General features: G+C 33.9%; 1 protein-coding gene across 1 annotated transcript; it reads left to right on the top strand.

Annotated features, from left to right (window-relative positions):
• The first annotated feature begins 10,950 nt into the window (after positions 1-10,950).
• LOC133031349 (uncharacterized) lies at positions 10,951-12,595 on the top strand. The gene is made up of 2 exons (XM_061104834.1): positions 10,951-11,603; positions 11,716-12,595. Exons 1-2 carry the CDS (start codon positions 10,951-10,953, stop codon positions 12,593-12,595), a joined length of 1,533 nt encoding a protein of 510 aa, XP_060960817.1.
• Positions 12,596-13,806: the final 1,211 nt, after the last annotated feature.

Raw genomic sequence — 13,806 nt, 5'->3', positions numbered from 1 at the left:
TTATTCATAGTTATTAAATAGTTAGAATTGGCATTTAAATGGTTGAATTAGAAAATTGGCATTTTTGAGAAAATCAGATGCAGAAAAGGTAAAACTGCAAAATTGCAAAAAGTGAGGCCCAAATCCACTAGTATAGGGCCAGCCACTTTTGTAGGAAATTTAAACTGATATTTTCATTATTTTAATGCCAAATAATTCAAACCCAACCCTAGTGGAATGCTATAAATAGATAGTGAAGGCTTCAGGAAAATTACACTTAAATTTTCTATTTTTCCTTCAGAGAAAAACCTGAGCCTTTCTCTCTCCCTATCTTTAGCTGCCACTTCTTCTTTCTCTTCCCTCTTGAATTTCGAAATCCTTAGTGTGAGAGTAGTGCCCACACACAGCAAGTGATACCTCAATCATAGTGAGGAAGATCGTGAAGAAAGATCATCAGCAAAGGAGTTTCAGCATCAAAGATTCAGAGAAAGAGATCCAGGTTCAGATATTGATAATGCTCTGCTACAGAAAGGAATCAAGGGCTAGATATCTGAACGGAAGGAGTCATATTATTCCGCTGCACCCAATGTAAAGTTTCCTAAACTTTATATGTGTTTAATTTATCGTTTTAGAAAGTTCTTATTTAGGATGTTAATAAACATATTTGTGAGTAGATCTAAGATCCTGGTAAAATAATTTCCAACAACTGACCTCAGAGCCATGGTAATTGATTTACTTGCAAGAAATTTGGACTTTAAAACGATTGTTTGTATGTTCTTTGGATGGTATCATGTTGTATTGAGTGTTATTTGATGATTGATTGATGTTTGTAAATTTTCGTGAAAAAATATTTGCGATTTTGTTTCTGGAATTATTTTTATTGGATATTATGGGAAAAATTAAGCAAGTTAGCCTTTTACAAAACTCAATTTCGATTTTATTTGAATTAGTTATGAATTTTTGAAGATTTGAAAAAATCGGGGTTGTGCTGAAATTTTCCTGGGATCGCGAAACTGTCCGTACAGTTCACAATTTTTTTGTTTTTCTTCGATTTTTCATGCTTTTTCATGGAATTAACTTCCGATTTTTGGTATAGTTTTATATTTATACTATTACTATTCCTAATTCAATTCTAATTATCTTTTTGAATTAATTTAATATTTTTTAAATTTAATTCAAGATATTAGTGTAATTTGAATTTGAATAGAATTAGTGTCTATCTTCTTGCTTAAAAATCTATCTTATTTTAAAATTTGATTATATCTTATCTTATTTTAAATTTAAAAATAAGATATTTATAATCATGTAATTTTTAAATGATATAAGATATTTTGCTAATTTTTTAAATTTTGTTATTTTATTTATTTAAATTACATTTAAAATTTGAAAAAGATATTTATTTATCTTTTCTAATTTTTTATTTAATTTTTATTTATAAAATAACATTTAAAATTTAAAAGTAGTTAGCAAATTTTTTTTGAAATGATATCTAGGTTGGTTGAAACCTAATTTTTCAAAAATTGTAGGTTTAATTTTAAATTTAATTTTTTTTAAAAAAAATAAAAATTCGAATTCTTCAAATTTTTTTTTATTTTTCGAATTTTTTTTATTTAATTAATTATTTTCGAAATTAAATATTTAATTTAAAATTAAATAAATCCTACATCCAACTATCCAACTTTGTTGCAGGAGTATGTGTTTTAGCTTATGTGTAAGTTTTCAAAACCTATTATTACTTGATTGCAAATAGCCATGGTTACTTTTTGCCAGATCTAATGATCTGATGGCTCCCTTGGTCAAGATAATAATTTGTAACAGGTATATTTACAATCTTCTTTCATCTGTGTATGACCTAGCAACATGATTGGATCCATCCAAAGTGTGCCTGTGTGAGCCTATGTGTTTAATTTTATTATAGATGCATATATGTTGTTGTTGCTAAAATAAATTATCATAGTTCTTGATAGAATTTATTTAGGCCCATTTAGTTATTGGGCTTATTCAATTAATAACAGTTGTTCTTATTAAGGTTAAATTCCTCTCTTTTGGGCCTTGTGTGAGAGTTGGGAGCCATAGAAGTGGGTACGACATACTGAACCCAGCACCCCCTCACATGAACCACCCCAATTGTGAAGGCCCATTTGCCTGATTTGAACAACTGTACTAGGTTAATTACACTAGTTTAACCTAATAAAATTGATTAGCAACATAATTAATTTCATTTATTTTGAAATTAATTAAGAAAATTATAGTTTAAAGAATTCTTTATTCTAAGCTAAACTATATGTATTTTCTTGTATTTAATTAAATATAGAATTATAACCATCTAGATTCTTTCTGGAACTTAATTTAAATTTTTCATTAAATATTCTTATTTAAGTTGATATTTAGTTATCTACAACTAACCAACTTAAATCTGAATATCTTTTGAATTTCAAATTTCAAAATTAAGTTGAGGAATTTTAGGCATTGGTTATTAAGATTCTTTAGATATTTTTTAAGTTAATATCTTTTCGAATATTAACTTAAAATGGAATATTTTCAAATTAAGTGGTTACAACTTAATTTTTGATATTTAATTAAATTTAAATTTGAAAAATATTTAAGTTCTAGATTTTTTCTAATACAACTTAAATTAGATATTTTTTTTTCAAATTTTGTGGAAAAGATACTTAGTCAAATAAGATATTTTCTAGATAGTTATTTCTAGACTACTTATTATTTCTAATATTAAATAGGAAAATATTATACATTGTGAAATTAATTATTTATATAATTAATTTTGGTACAATTTATTTTAAGTATATTTTTCCTAGTATTAAACTAGAGACTAATAATTAAGTCTTCTCTACACTTAATTATTTATTTCTTGAATTTAATACATTTAATTAATTTGAAAATTGAATATCTAAGTTGATTTTTATCATCATACTTAAATATTTCTTTTTCATGACATTTAATTATATAGAAAATTATTTTTAGTTGAAATTTATTTTTTCAACTAAATTTAAATAATTTTCAAAATATATTTTTTCTTTATTTTATTAATCAAATTTCGAAATTGCATTTCTTAAATGCTGGAATTTCGAATTTTATCTTGAAAAATAGATTAAGTTGTAAATTAATTATTTATTTTAATTAATTCTTGGATCAACTTAAATCAATGATTTTTTCATTTATTGATTAATTTAAAATAAATTGATTTAAAGTATATTATTAGAAATTGAATTAATTAGTCAAAGTAAAATCTAGATAGATGATATTTTTGCTTGAAGTATTTTTCTAGTGTATTTAATTAAATAGAAAATTAATATTTAAGTTGATTTTCATCATTATACTTAAATATTTAAAAAATTTCTTATATATTTAATTAAATAGGAAAATTATATTTTTTGTTGTAAATTAATTTTATTAATTAATTTTGGGCCAACATTAAATTAGAATAATTTTTCCAGGATTAATTTTTTATTTTAACATGCATTTTCGAAAATTGTATTCTTAAATACTTTAATTTTTTGAAATGCAATATATATTTATAGAAAATTAAATTTGAGTTGTAAATTAATTTATATTAATTTTGTAACAACTTAAATTGAATATTTTTCTAAATATTTATTGGAAATTATTACTAAGATGGAAATAATTCATGTTATTTTTATATCCATCTAAGTAAAATTTATAAATATTAAATTAAAATTTATATTTAGAATTTTTCATTCTAAATATGAAATTTTAAATAAATATATATTTAAAATAAATAAATTAAATAAAGAGAATCAAAGAAAATACAACTCACTTTAAATAATGAGCTTGATTATTATTAAGATATTCGATCTCCATTGTTGGTCTTACAAAAGTTAAATGTTTTCAATATAACCTCGAGACGCTAGACTTCGTCCCCCTATGGATGGTTATTCGTTGAACGCATTTAACACCGTAAGATTTCATTTGATAAGTGTTTTGTGAGTTTTCGTCTCTATTTAGACTCTCCCCTACGGTGACTACTTAGAGATAAACTCATAAAACATGAAACAATGGTGGAAGCTCATAAAATGAGAATAACCTTGACTCTCGCCTACCGGGACAACGTTGGATTCTTATTTTGATCGAATAAAAGGTTGCTAGAATGGTTTCTATTTTAGATGAGTCGACAACTCTATTCAATAAATGATACTTTGACTCTCGCCTACCGGACACCGTATCGGTTGTTGAAAACCTTGGAAATTATTTAGGATTGTATGTTTTAGTATTTTCACTAGTCATTCCTACTTGCTATATGTTTATAATTTCTGAATTGTGTATGAATTTATATTGAACCATGTTATTTTCTGTTATTAAGTTGTAGTTTAATTTTGAATCTTCATTGTTGGTCTAACATGTTTGTTTTTCTAATGAGATAAATCCCTAATGGATTTTCACCATTAGACATACATAATAGTGTAAGATCTCGAAAGATAAATATTGTATATGCAACATCTAGCTGTTCATCAATTGATGACACCTTAGACTAGTATTTTTACAATATGAAACAAGAAGATTACATAAATAAGATTACTTTGTCTTTCGCTAATCGAAGCATCGTTGGATTCTTATTTATAAACGAAATTATCCTAATTCCTCTTAGCTTATTCATTTCGAATTAGCTCCATAATATATCATTGGATGGATGGTCTATAAATCATTTCATGTCATTATATTTTCTCTTAAGAAATTAAATGACGCATATGATTATAATCCCGAAATTCTATTCCCAATTGATATAAATCCTCAATCTTAGAAATCTCCTACTTGTATGGGAAAATCTGACTTAGAGTTTGTATTAGTAGTCTTTGGTCCAAGATAGAATTACTCATAATATTTGGTATAAATTTAAGTCTTTGACTTTAATTTTAGATTCCAAATAGAAATTTTCTTATATTTCTAATTCCAGATACAATACAGTTACACTTTCTCAAGTGTTTAATATCCATCTTCTATTAATGGATTAAAACTGTATGGAATATGAGTTAGGTATTCTGTGACCAGGATCCACTTGCAGTATTCTAAGAACTTTTTGATGTAACTAAACCTATGTCATCATAGACACTACCACATTTTTTTTAATCTATGGCATTTGTATCTTGTTCATAGTGGATTTGACAAGATCAATCTCTGCAAAGAGTTAATATGCCTATATCCACTGAAAGTAGTTCATCTCATTCGCAGATGGATGTACATTCAGGGGTGGATATGAGTTTTTCGTTGTATTCTTAAAACGATAACTCTAGATTATACCTTTTAGCAAAGAAATTTAAAATGTTTGAAAATTTTCATTAATTTCTAGCAATGGTTAAAACCATTAAGGTAAGTGGTTAAAGATCTTGCGAACTGATAGGGGTGGAGAAATAGTTAGTAGATATGCAGTTCAAAGATCATTAAATTGATTTTTGAATTATATCCAAACTTACCTCCCGTAAATTTCGAGTTGCATATTGATGATTAGTTACTAGTCGTTGCCTAAATCCTTCTATGGTAATACAATTTCAGAATGATGTAATGGTTGTATACTTAATGTAAAACATTACTAGATTCATGGATGACCTAATTAAAATCTTAAGAAAAGCTAGAACTGTTAACCATGGTTTGTTAGCTATTCTAAGTGATTAGGGGTGGACCATCCCATTGTCAATAGATAAGAAAGTGTTTGTTCAAACAAATACTACTTTTCTAAGAAAATGACTAAGTCTGAAAAACAAGTAGCAAATAAAGGAGATATTTAATTCTTGATTCCAAAAGTGTTCTATCATCTTATATAACATATGATGATCCCACTGCCTCTGTTGTCTTGTCACAACCGAAGAGATCAATACCATTTAGTTTTCTTAGACATAATTCACGGTGCCTTGTCGTAGTGGGAGAGTTTCTAGGAACTCACCTTCTTATGACTTGAGAGACACTAGTGATTAAAATCCATTGTGAGTTTAAACAAGTAATGGATTGTCAAGATAAGAAACTAAGAAGAAAGCCAATAGAACTATGGTTTAATCCATTCACATGGAATAACCTAAAGTTTTCTATTACAAGGACATAAAAGGAAATTTTTGTTTATAAGTCCATTCAATGGACTTAACAAAACTTCCTGTTCCTAGTATTATAGGTTTGAGTTTATCTAAACCTATGGCTTGTGGTATACCTGGTAATTACTTACTCTAATGCAAGCAACTTATTTTAGTAAGATGCTGAAGCATTTTCTTTCTAATGGCAATCTATAGAAGCTTCACAACTTCTTAGGTATAGATTTTATTTATCTAAGGAAAAGTCTTAACTATTCCAGAAAAGATAAAGCCATGAAAGAATTTCTTATATCAACAGTGAGAGGTCTTAGATATGCTTTTGTATGCCTTAGACCAGACACCTGCTGTTGAGTGGGAGTAATGAGTAGGTATCAGATTAATCCAGGAGAAGAACATTGGAAGACAATCAAGCAAATCCTAAGATTAAGAAGAGGAACTATATGTTAGTCTATAAGAGTGTGTTTAAAACTCTTAGACTACACCACATCAGATTTCGAAATTTGCCTATGTGCTAGTAAATATTTCTGATAAGATGGTGATTACTCTGGGGGTGGAGTAGTGATTTTGGAGAAGTGTAAAAACCTATCTGAAGTCTCTAGGTCTACCAGAGAGGGACTGAATGTTAAGGTTGCAGGAAAGGTACTTATTCAGTCTAAGGAAAGTTCTATACATTTTTGGCATCATTCCAAATTGCCTTAAACTACTAGTGTTAATTTCCTAATTAACCAAATGTAGTTGCCAAAGATATAGAATCCAGTATCCCAAGAGAGATAGAGAGGAATTTCACATTATCAATGATTTTGTGATTAAAGGAAGAGTAATAGTGGAGAAAAGGTTGTGTTTAATTCAACCTTTCAGATCCTATTATGAGGAGTTTACTACTACTACACTTGATTTGTATATCAAGGTGTTGAGATTATTTGAAACACACTTTTTGTTTTATATTAGTGCAAGGGGGAGTTTGTTGGGTTTTATGCCCTAAATAAAACTCATTTCAATATAATCAGATTTACTTATTAATATAGATCAGAAATAACATTTAATGTTGCATGGTTCACATGATTTATTTCATGATTATATGTACATAATGTATAAATTCATCTGAAACCCTTTTCACATACTTGATCCTGTTTATTGTGTCGTCAACACATTGGAAAGTAAACATGACTATGTGAATAAAGTTTCCTAGATTTATCAAACACAGGGTTTTACTGATATGATAATCTACAACAGAGTTTACTTGCATTTGGAGAAGTGCTATGTTCTTTCCAGAGCATTGGTTAAAGTAAAGCTCAGGTTGGATGCATGGAGTATGCATCGGAAGGGACCGATATTGAACTTTGACTTAGATTTAATTAAACTTACCGTAAAATCTATTCAAGTCAATATCGCCTAGTTGATCCTAGATCAAATGATCTTAATCCTGTTATGATTAGGCTCAATCTTGAAAGGCTATTCGTGTTCTTTGAATTGTTAGTTAAGCCTACTTTTAGGTCAGGGTGATACGTACTTTTTGGGAACACGGTAGTGCAATTGAGTGGGAGCGCTAGCATAAACATGGAATCTATAGCTTCTATCTAGCGAATAGTAAGCAAAGGATGATCTCCTTCGAGCTTGACCAAACGAAAATAAATGGTGGAGATCTCATTTCACATAAGCTGAAATATCATTTATACGGGGTCAAGTGTTTTAAGGATAAAATACATAGTAGGGTGTTACGGTAATTTAATCCCTTTACTGTGTAGATCATTCATATAGAGGATAATTGATCACATTAGGATTATAACAATGGATAACTAATGATGTGTCTATATGGTGGAACATATAGAGCATTCTATATACTGAGAGTGCAATTCTAAGTTCTATGCGTGGATTCAACGAAGAATTAATAAGTTAGTGAATTTTAGTGCTAAATTCTTGATCTACTTATTGGAAGCTCGGTTATATAGACCCATGGTCCCCCCACTAGTTGAGATAATATTGCTTGTAAGACTCATGTAATTGGTTTTGATTAATCAATTATAATTCTCAAATTAGAATGTCTATTTGTGAATTTTTCACTAAGTAAGGGGCGAAATTGTAAAGAAAGAGTTTTAGGGGCATATTTGTTAATTATGATACTTTGTATGGTTCAATTAATAAATATGATAAATGACAATATTATTTAATAATTATTCATAGTTATTAAATAGTTAGAATTGACATTTAAATGGTTGAATTAGAAAATTGGCGTTTTTGAGAAAATCAGATGCAGAAAAGGTAAAACTGCAAAATTGCAAAAAGTGAGGCCCAAATCCACTAGTATAGGGCCAGCCACTTTTGTAGGAAATTTAAACTGATATTTTCATTATTTTAATGCCAAATAATTCAAACCCAACCCTAGGGGAATGCTATAAATAGATAGTGAAGGCTTCAGGAAAATTACACTTAAATTTTCTATTTTTCCTTCAGAGAAAAACCTGAGCCTTTCTCTCTCCCTATCTTTAGCTGCCACTTCTTCTTTCTCTTCCCTCTTGAATTTCGAAATCCTTAATGTGAGAGTAGTGCCCACACACAGCAAGTGATACCTCAATCATAGTGAGGAAGATCGTGAAGAAAGATCATCAGCAAAGGAGTTTCAGCATCAAAGATTCAGAGAAAGAGATCCAGGTTCAGATATTGATAATGCTCTGCTACAGAAAGGAATCAAGGGCTAGATATCTGAACGGAAGGAGTCATATTATTCCGCTGCACCCAATGTAAGGTTTCCTAAACTTTATATGTGTTTAATTTATCGTTTTAGAAAGTTCTTATTTAGGATGTTAATAAACATACTTGTGAGTAGATCTAGGATCCTGGTAAAATAATTTCCAATAGAAAGAACCATGGATGTTTTGGCTTTAAACCATCCTTGGCTCTTGATGGGTGATCTCAATACCATCACGGGTCAACAGGATAAGTTCGGAGGTCGCGAGGTGGAGGAGAGTGACAGTAGTGATCTCAATGATCTCCTGGATGCCACGGGGGGTGTGGATTTTGGATGCGTGGGGAACCTTTTTACTTGGACTAATGGGAGGAGCTTTCAAGATCTCATTAAGGAGAGGCTTGATCATGCTTTGTGTGACCCAGAGTGGATGGTGTCTTATCCGAAGGCTGGGGTGCGCGCTTTGGCCATTAAGGATTCAGATCATGCCCCTCTGGTTTTGGACCTCCTTTTGGATCGTGAGAGATTTCATACCCCGCTCAGGTATCTTGATGCCTGGAGCAGGGATGAGGGGTGTAAAACGGTTATTCAACAGGCTTGGGCCATAGATGTTAGGGGGGTCAGGAGTTTCCAACTAGTTGCCCGTTTGGACAATACTCGACGGTGCTTGGCAAAATGGAATAAAACGCATTTCGGGATATGTAAAGAGAAACTTAAGACCCTCAATAATCTCTTGTTGGAAGTGCAACGGCGGACGCCCTCGGAGTCCAATTTGAAGTTGGAGGCGGATATTCTTCTTGAAATTGATGAGGTCGAATCGCGTTATGCGGAAATTTGAAAGCAAAAGTCTAGAGAACTCTGGTATTGCAATGGGGATAGAAACTCAAAGTTTTTTCATGCTGCCACGGTGATCAAACGTAAGAGGAATTTTATTAATGCGGTCTGCTTGAATGAGACTGATTGGATTGAAGGGCGTCAGCTGGTTGGTGAGTATTTTCGGTCGAATTTTGTGTCGATTTTGTCGTCGACTTTCCCACCTGACCCTCTGCTTGATGACTTGGTTTCGAACTCGATCTCGGAGGAGGCCAATCAGTCCCTTGTCCGAGTTCCCTCTGTGGAGGAGATCAAAAAAGTGGTGTGGTCTATGCCTTCCCTCAAAGCCCCGGGGCCGGACGGTATGCCTAGAAAATTTTTTAAAGACCACTGGGAGATAGTGGGTAGTGATGTGGTAGCTACGGTGATCCAATTCTTTGAGACCGGGGAGTTTGTAAAGGAGATTAATCAGACTTTTATTGTGTTGATTCCTAAGAAGACCGGGGCCAAATGTTTTGATGAGTTCCGCCCCATAAGCCTCTGCAACTTTACTTATAAGATTATTTCTAAGATCTTGGCGAATCGGCTTCGGCCCCTCCTGTAGATGCTAATTTCGCCTTACCAGTCGGCCTTTGTTCCGGGGAGATGGATCGCTGAGAATAGTATAATGGCTCATGAAGTTCTGGATTCTTTCAACAAGTTAAAGGGGAGAGCTGGGTTTGTTGGTCTCAAGCTGGATATGTCCAAAGCTTATGACCGGATTGAGTGGAGTTTCCTGAGAAGAACCATGGAGGCTTTTGGATTTGAGTCCAAATTCATCCTAATGGTTATGCAATGTATTAGTTCTGTGTCCTTTTCCATCTTACTAAATGGAGGCCCGCTGAAACAGTTCTGCCCTGGTAGAGGTCTTCGTCAAGGCGACCCTATTTCGCCCTATCTCTTCATTTTGTGTAGTGAGGTGCTTTCAAGGATGCTATTGCGAAAGGAAGAGACAGGATTGCTCTCGGGTTTTAAGGTTAGCCCTCAGAGCCCCTCTATCTCTCACTTAATGTATGCGGATGATATCTTTGTATTCTGTAAAGCCAATCTTGAAGAAGTGGGGGCTGTGATGGAATGTGTCCAACTCTTTGGTCTTGGTCTGGTCAATGTCTGAATGTTCAGAAATCTGCTTATATTTGCTCAAAAAATGTCAACGAAGACACCCAGGCTGAGTTGTCGCAGTTTCTGGGGTTCCGGAAGCTTGGCAAGGAGGATAGATTCCTGGGGAACCCGATTATCTGGTCGAATAGTAAGACTAAAAATCTGAGGTATATTAAGGACAAGATTTTTTCAAAGATTGAAGGGTAGAGGTGCAAGCTTTTATCCCAAGCAGGTAGGTCCACTCTGATCCGCGCTGTAGCTTAGAGTACCCCGGTGTATTCTATGGCTACCTACCTTTTCCCCAAAACCCTGTGTCATGAGATGGATCAGGCTGTCCGGAAGTTCTGGTGGATGGGTAGTGAGTCTAAGGATCGGTTCCTAGCTCTTTGTGATTGGAACTCTCTTTGCTTACCTTTGGATAGAGGTGGGCTTAATTTCAAGAAGTTCGGAGATGTTAACCTTGCCTTGGTGGCGAAGCTTGGTTGGAAACTTGCAAAGGAGGAGGATTCCTTATGGTGTAAGGTCTTTAAGGCTAAGTATTGGGGGAATAGGGAGCAAGCATTTTGGAATTCGGATTTGCCAAGGAATGCTTCTTTCGGGGCCAAAGGTATCATGGCGACGAGGGATTTGATTCGAAACGAAGCTTGTTGGATCCTTGCGGACGGGGGGAAGGTGGATCTGTGGGCCTCCCCATGGATACCTTGGCTAGATTGGGATAAGTCTAGAGCTGCCTTCAATCCATTGTGTGTGCCGAATCCAATCAAGGTCTCTACCCTGATTGGAGCGGATGGTGAGTGGATAGCTAGTTCGGTTCAAAGATGGTTTGTGCCAAGTGTGGCTAGCTCTCTGCATCGAATTCAGTGGTTTCCAAGCTCTCAAGATGATCTTCTCGTGTGGAAAGATGCTACTAATGGTATGTTCTCCCCTAGCGTGGCGTATAAATCCATTATCAAGAGTCGCTGGGGTGAGACGGATCAAATATGGCTCCAGATTTGGAAGCTTCAAATCACTGAGCGGTTGAAAATGTTTCTTTTGGAAACTTTGTAGAGATATCATTCCGTTTGGGAACCGGCTTCAAAGGATCTTCAGAAATAGCACTAGATGTGTGATTTGTGGTGAAGCGGAGGACTCGGCCCTACACCTATTCTTCAAGTGTCCGCTTGCTAAGGCCGTGTGGTTTGCAAGTCGTTGGGCTATTAGAAGTGATACACTTAACTTTGGTGCTCCTAGAGACATGGTGGTGTGGCTCTTATCTCCGGAGTTCTTGCAAGGTGCTGATGTTGAAGTCTCGGGTGAGCTTTGGAGATTTGGGGTTTGCTTGTTTGATGCTTTGTGGACTGCCCGCAATAGAGCTTTTCACGATCAGATTAGTCCTACTTGGAGAGGTGTTCTTGCCAAGGTGACTAGTGCTACTGCCTACCTCCACTCGGCTTGGGAGTCTCCTACAAATGCTGGTGGTCTGCAGCACAACCCTGCTACAATATACACAGGTAATCCGGTGTTACTAGTGGATGCAGCGTTCAAGGATCTTCGTGCTGCAGCTGGGATAGTGGTGGCTATCTCGGAGGGCAATTTGTCAGAGGCTATGGCTGTGTGTTATGAGGCAAACCAGCCGCTGGAGGCTGAATTGGTGGCGTTGGTTAATGCGGTGAAGTGGTGCACTATGAGGGGCTGGAACCTGATGGTTATTGCCTCGGATTGTCAACTGCTGGTGCATGGTTTACATGCTCGGAGGACTCTGGATTGGCGGCTGGCTGGTGTTTTCTGGCAGCTGGTGGAGATGCTCGATGCACTCCCCGATGTGAAGATCGAATGGACACCCCGTGCAGGTGTTCTAGCTGCTCACAAGCTTGCAAAGTGGGCGTTTTCAAATTCGGTTTCTGGCTTGTTTTCTGCAGAGGACTTGGTCCCTCTTGTGGCCATGTGAACATTTGTTTTTTTTTTTCTTTCTTTTTTCTGGTTTGACTGCCTGTGAACATTTGTTTTTCTTCTGGTGTTTCTGCAATAGAGATTGGTTCTCCAGCAAAAAAAAAAAAGCTGAGAAAATTTGGGGACAAAATGTCCCATTTGCGTCAGGCGGAGTGGGAAAGAGGGACAAGTAGGACATATGTCGTGCTTCTGTTGCCAGCGTCAGGTACGTGGGACACGATGGGTAGTTTGGCTATTGAAGGGGACCGTGTTCCACCTTTGTTGTACACTGGAAAAGCTTTTACGCTGGCTTTCATTCTTGGACAGTAATTGAGTCGAATCACATGGACAATCAATTATTGGGCTTGCAAAGTGTGAAAATTAAACTTGGCCCAATGGAAATATTGACTAATCCAAAATGGTATATAGAACTTTGGGTAGTAAACTTGAGAAAAGTAACGGCGACTTCCAATTCTTCTTTAAATCAAGCTTAATTCAATTGATTGTAATTTTTCTCACATTTATCTACACAATAAAATAAATCAAGTCACAATTAAATATTTTCAATCTTAAAAATATATCTAACTAAAATAATAAAAATACTAATTATGACTTAAGATATTCTAACATTTTTTACAAAATAAATATATATTTTTACACATTAATCAATAAGTGAAGAGCCAAAAGTATATATAATTGAAAAAAAAAAAAGTTAAATAGTCTTTCTCATTCCTTTAGACTTTACTTCTACATTGTTGTGATTCTTCTCTCACTCATAAAATGAGTCATCCCTTATTGTGTTATCTTTATATCCAAGTCGATATACTTGATGTAATAATAATTAAAATAATTATTTAAAAAAACTAATCAAAAATTGATCTTTACCTAAAAAAATTATTGACCATTATGAAAGTAAATTTATAAATGTAAATAAATATAACCATTCAAAAAAAATACTAAATTAGACCAAAAGTAATCAAACTAAATTCAAATAATCAAAAATATATATAAATAATTAGTTGGTGTTATTTGTATTTTCACCTGCCTAACCCGCGGGGAATGATTACAAAAAAACGAGAAGTCATTAAGCTACCTACGGGTCTCACTCCGTGATCCCGGAGGGTAAAGACTTTAACTCTATGGACCAGCCCTCACAGAGCTCCGCGAGCGTAGTCCTCACGGATGTGGAACATGAGGGAGACGTCCGCATCTCTCCCCCTGCAGAAGGCA

The sequence above is a fragment of the Cannabis sativa genome, chromosome 9 (genome assembly GCF_029168945.1).
Source record: "Cannabis sativa cultivar Pink pepper isolate KNU-18-1 chromosome 9, ASM2916894v1, whole genome shotgun sequence".
NCBI classification, from domain to species: Eukaryota; Viridiplantae; Streptophyta; class Magnoliopsida; order Rosales; family Cannabaceae; genus Cannabis; species Cannabis sativa.
This window is presented reverse-complemented; position numbering and strand designations above follow the sequence as displayed.

Coding starts and splice junctions, on each gene's coding strand:
- LOC133031349 (XM_061104834.1), top strand. CDS start 10,951: ATGGCTACCTACCTTTTCCCCAAAACCCTGTGTCATGAGATGGATCAG. Junction 11,604..11,715: donor ATGTTCTCCCCTAGCGTGGC/GTATAAATCCAT, acceptor GAAACTTTGTAG/AGATATCATTCCGTTTGGGA.